The 5,575-nt window shown below is 33.9% G+C and overlaps 1 protein-coding gene across 1 annotated transcript; it reads right to left on the bottom strand.

The window, feature by feature from the left end:
• Positions 1-2,719: 2,719 nt before the first annotated feature.
• Positions 2,720-5,251, bottom strand: ACS5 (ACC synthase 5). The gene is made up of 3 exons (XM_028057542.2): positions 4,899-5,251; positions 4,351-4,643; positions 2,720-4,021 (listed from the first exon to the last, which is right to left on the bottom strand). The coding sequence occupies exons 1-3, from the start codon at positions 5,043-5,045 to the stop codon at positions 3,043-3,045; spliced, it is 1,419 nt and encodes a 472-aa protein (XP_027913343.1). The 5' UTR covers positions 5,046-5,251; the 3' UTR covers positions 2,720-3,042.
• Positions 5,252-5,575: the final 324 nt, after the last annotated feature.

Raw genomic sequence — 5,575 nt, 5'->3', positions numbered from 1 at the left:
AGTTTTTTAACAACATATCGTCATTCAATTGAATTCATAAGCTTATTAGATGTTATTTACTAAACAAATTTATATATAATCAATTTAAATATAATTCATTTGCACAATTAATTAAATAATTGACTATTCTAAGCATAATATTTTTTTTTTTCACTTTTATTGTTATATTTAATTGATTATTTATATAAATAATCAATTAACAATGCATATGTGGTCATACTTACTCGATATATTTTATTTTTACTAATAATAATCAATTATCATGTAAAAAACGATTATTATAATTTAAAACAAGTTTCAGAAATAAAAATAATCAATTATCCATAAACTATATTCAATTATGTTTTCTTCACATTTTTATGAGTATTTATTTTTCAAATATTTATGAAAGTATACACAAAGATACACCACCCATAATTCTAAAAGAGTTACAAGCAAACATATACATATTTTAAATATAAATGCATACTTATTTCATTACAATTAAATCTGATAGAACGCTCTGCTTTACAAAAAAAATGAAAAGAAAATTATTTTGTACATAACAGTTATAGAAAACAAATGGAATCTCTCCACCTTCACCTACTCTAAAATTTGGCTTACTGGAGGAAAAATAGAAAAGGTTTCCAAAAGCACATTTATCCCTCGATCATCAAACAATAGAAAATTTGGACACACGATTTGACCAATGAATTCTTTTATTAACTTAAGGATAAGTGTGAAATGAGGGTTATATATATATGTAAGTAAAATAGCAAATAATTTTTATATAAAATCTATTTAGATTAATTATATATTTTTATTCATAATAATAATAATAATTTTAATAATTAATAATTTTTTATTTTATAAATTGATATTCAAATTAATTATTATAATAATTAAAAATTTTGGATCACTAATTAGTGAAATTTTTTTTAATGAATTTTTCCTAAACATGTTCAAGGTTTCTTTATTGTTGTGTGAAAGCAAATTTTCAATTAATTATATTATTTTGGATAAACTTACCTAACAAAAAGCTTTTTAATTATAAGATTGATTTATGTTTCACAACAACTCGATATTTTCAACCTACCAACCATAATTCCATGTTCCAACTTCTAACACGTTCATTGGTTTCTTGAAAAGTGGCTCGACTAAAAGTTGCTTGAAGAAAGTTCGTAGATCGTACGATAGGAGTGATGGCCAGCACATACACGATACTACAAACACCGCGTAATTGTTTTGTTTCAACACAATAACTTTTTCAGCAGTGATGATTACTCTCACAAAGTTCAACAACTAAGCAAGGCGTTTTCAACTTTATTTGTCGTTGAAAACACCTCTAGCTTTTTGTCACGAGTTTCTGATAGCTTGCGTACTTGGTGACCAAGTATAAAACATTTGCACGATTCACCTTTTAACAGTCACATCTATTGATTTTTTTCTTTATTTTTAATTTATCTCATATTATTTATATGAAATAAATAGTTTTAATTACCGATAAAGTAATTAGTAATGGTTTAATGCTTTCATAATTTATTATATAACAATATTAGCAAATAATTTCTTTCACCCATAAGTAAAGTTATTTATTCTGTCTCTTGTGTACATGAATCAATAAAAAAGAATAAGATAGATATAAAAATAAAATATGTATTTTTTTATCACGCGTTTTTCTATACCATTATATGTTTGCAATATTATGACGGCAATTCAAAGAATCTCACAAATTAAAGGAAGATAATGCGAAACATTTTTGCTAAATAGTACTCTCGTAATCTTAGGAATGTCGGGTGCATATCCCCTCTATAAATTAATCAGACTAAATAACAGATTTAATAAATATAAGTCTGTCAATTAAATGAATGTTGTTTCATATACATATAGTGTTTAAAATTGTATAATTCTTCTTTTAAGTTTAGAAATACTCCAAGTCCAACTTTCAAAACAACAGTTTTTATTTTCCCGTGGCCCCACATAACCTTTAATTTCCTCCTTTGTAAACAATAGAAATAAAAGTTAAGTACCTTTGTTTGACTAAGAAATCAAGTTGGTATTCACCCCGTAAAATGGAAACAAACAAAAATATTTATAAATGCTATTTAATTCATTATATATATTTTTCAATTAGCATCGCTTTCTTTTATTTTGTAGTTATATGAGAAATCAAACATGTGATGTGTTTAGAAGAGAGAAAGAAAAGATGGAAGAAAAAGAACATGTATAATAATACGTATTTTATTTGATGAAAAAAAGGAGAAAAAAATGATATCTAAAACATAAATAGTTGTTTTCCTTTTCACCTTTCTCTTCAATACCAAAAATGGTGTGGGTTATTGACTTTCTGTTCTCTGTCTCACATAGTAGCTACAACGTGTTCACTCCTACTGATACGCCTTGAAAACTGATAGCTTGTCAGTGAAAAATTCTAAGAGGATCAGTGAGTGAGTAATAACGGTGTCAGTGTCGAGGGTCCAGAATTTATGCTTTGTTGAACTTCCTTAAATCTTTTGGATTCATACGATAAAATAAAAAATACCGTGTCAGCGTCGGCAGAACCAATGGTGTGTGACGCTGATCTTGCCGGTGCTATTATATACGATACATATGTAAGCTTTGAAGCAATGTGAGTGTTCACACATATACATAACATTTTTTTTTCTTTTTGTCGACGTTCCCACCTATGTACCATATATATCATTCATTACTAACTAGAAATAAACTCAGGCTACACTAATTGATAATTCATAAATTGCACATTTCAAACTTTTCATCCAAGGTACACTAATAAGATTTTTCATGCCTAAGGTAACGATGATTGAGATGGAAGTTGTACAAACGATGGTAGCTCACTAACTAAAAGACAACACTTTACATCCACATGGATAGAGTGCTCGTCTTCTCTAGCTACAATTTCATCATTTAAAAAAAATAGTAATAGTAAATAACAATAACTATAGCTACGTAGTTGTAACTCCACCAAGAATATTCGGGGAGGAAAAAATAATAAAGTTAATTGTGCGTGCGTTCAGACTTAGCACAGTTCACGTCACCGCCGGGCTATCGTTCTTCTTGTTCACGATGTTCGCGAGAAGATAGCCGGAATACCCAATTGGAGAGTGACTTTCTTCTTGAAGACTGAACTCTTTTCGTGGTGCACCCGTTGTCGTGAGTTGACTCTTGGACGAAGGTCTTCAACCGTTTCATGGCTAGGTTTAGAGTTTCTTCGGACATGTTAGCAAAGCACATCCGGAACCAGCCAGGTTCGGTACAGTGGCAGGACGACCCTGGGGATATGTTTAACCGAACCTCGTAGAGTATCTTCTTCCAGAGCTCCATCTCAGCTTCGAATGTGTTGGAATGGAGAAGGTGCCTCATGTCAACCCAACAAAACAAGCCTGCATTGTTGGTCTTAAGACAACTAATGCCTGCTTTCTGGAGGCCTGAAACAAGGTTTCTCTGGCGTCGTTTCAGCCTCTTTAGGTTCTCAGAGATGTAGTTTTTAGTGAATTTCTTATCACCCAGCATGGCTGAGAGGAGGTACTGAGTTTGTGAGGAAACCAAGCCAAAGCTTGACATTTTTGTCGCAGCCGCCACAACGACCTCGTTTTCAGAATAGATTGCGCCCACACGGAATCCTGGTAAACCCAAGTCTTTGGAGAGACTATACACAACGTGAACACGGTCCCAAACATTGGTACCACAATCTTTAAGGTCATTTCTGTCCTTAAGGATTTCCATGATGCTGACGAAGCCTGGGGAATTGTAAACGGTACCGGAGTAAATCTCGTCGCTTATCAAATGCATGTTTTTGTCTTTGATGAAGTCAACGAGAAGATTCAATTCACTCCGGGACATGGTAGTGCCAAGTGGGTTGGATGGGTTTGTGACCAACACGCCTTTGACTCTGAGATTGCGCTTCTTCGCGTCTTCGTAAGCCAGTTTCAAAGCGGCTTCAGTGATTTGGAAGTTATTGGAGCTAGTGCATTGTATTGGAACGATCTCCACCCCAGTTCGCCACTTGAGATCTCTATCGAATCTGCACAAGCGCAAGCAACATCAGAGATATGTATGGGGAGCAAAAAAGAACTACCACGTGGTTATGTGTGTATGTGTAATAGGATATATTGTCTTTTCTTACGTCAAATTTTAGGAAAATAAGATCATGTTCAAATAGTGCATTTGTCTCTCTCCTTGTAGACAATAAATAATATTTATGGAGAGAGATTGACACAACATTTAAACATGATATGTTATTTAAGATGTGAGATGATGATTCCTGTTTGTGGGCATTATTTATAGTATTGCAAAAGAAGCATGCAGAATGTTATACAAGTTACTATCGAAAAAGATGAAATTAATACGCACCCAGGGTAATAAGGAGTGGGAAGGAGAAACGCATCTCCTTGTTCAGCAAGACAAAACATGAGGGTCTCGTTTGCTGACGTGGCACCAGCTGTTAGAACAATGTGGTCGGGATCAAAAGTCACTTTGTTTCCTCGAATCTCTGCCATGAAGTCCACCAATGCCTTCTTGAAGGAAGGGAGGCCATGGTAGTCCTGAAACAGAGCAAGCTCTCGGAATATGGATTTGCCATCGCTCTTGAATCCCGCCACGTCAGGGTTTTTAGCGAGCCAAGACTCTAGGAGATCGAAAGAGAGCTGAAAATAATGACAAAAAATTTCATTAACTCACCACCTTAATTATTAGGATGTCACTCGATAAAGCTTGATAAGATGGCATGTCGAAGCTGTAGCTAGATTCATATTACGCAAAAGCGTATACAGTGAATTCTGCTTCTTTGTTTCTTTTCGGTAGTTCTTTTTTTGTCTTTTTATTGATTATTATTCATAATAATAGAAGGTGACTGTGCGCATCAAGAAACAATATTGTCACAACGAGAATTAATTCCTAACCTGATTCTCTGCGAGACCCATCTGAACAATTCCTTCGGGATTCAGAAGCTCATCGTAGGGGTTTTTCTCGTATTCCTGCCATCCTAGGAAGTATGAGGAATCTTGGCCATGAGAGTTGCATGTGGCTTTTGTAGACAACAACTTCATTTTTTGTTTTTTCTGGGTAAGAGTGGGAAAAGGATGAAAGAGATGTCTGAGATTTGCTATCAGAAAAGAAGTATGAGGAAATTAAATCAAAGCCCCTGGAAAAGGAGAAAGGCTGAAGCAATAGAGTAGCTTTAAAAGCGATTTGAAGAAAGAAGGTGTATGAGAGAGTATAAAGTGAAGGTTCTAAATCCTTTTGTACTAAAATGTTGAAGAGGATTGGTGGGGGAAGTAGTGCACAAGGCATGGTATTTATATGTAGCAATTGGTGGGGGAAGAGGGATATAGGTGGGGTCATGTATACATGCCAAAATCACATTGGCACATAGGGCCACGTGATGTTAAATATGACACTTTTGACCGAGTAGTGTCTCTTTGCTTACGAGGAGAGAGAATTGCTTACTAGAGAGATAAGAGGTGGCAAATCCTTCAAATGAATGTGTTAACTGTACGCACTTTCCCCACCGCCCATCATTCTGTCACTTTAAAAATTATTAATTAGTTATCAAACTTCAAAAATATATAAATTTAGT

The sequence above is a fragment of the Vigna unguiculata genome, chromosome 2 (genome assembly GCF_037176805.1).
Source record: "Vigna unguiculata cultivar grain cowpea cultivar isolate G323 ecotype 2 chromosome 2, ASM3717680v1, whole genome shotgun sequence".
Lineage (NCBI taxonomy): Eukaryota > Viridiplantae > Streptophyta > Magnoliopsida > Fabales > Fabaceae > Vigna > Vigna unguiculata.
The sequence above is the reverse complement of the archived record's forward strand: the minus strand, read 5'-3'. Positions and strand labels throughout refer to the sequence as shown.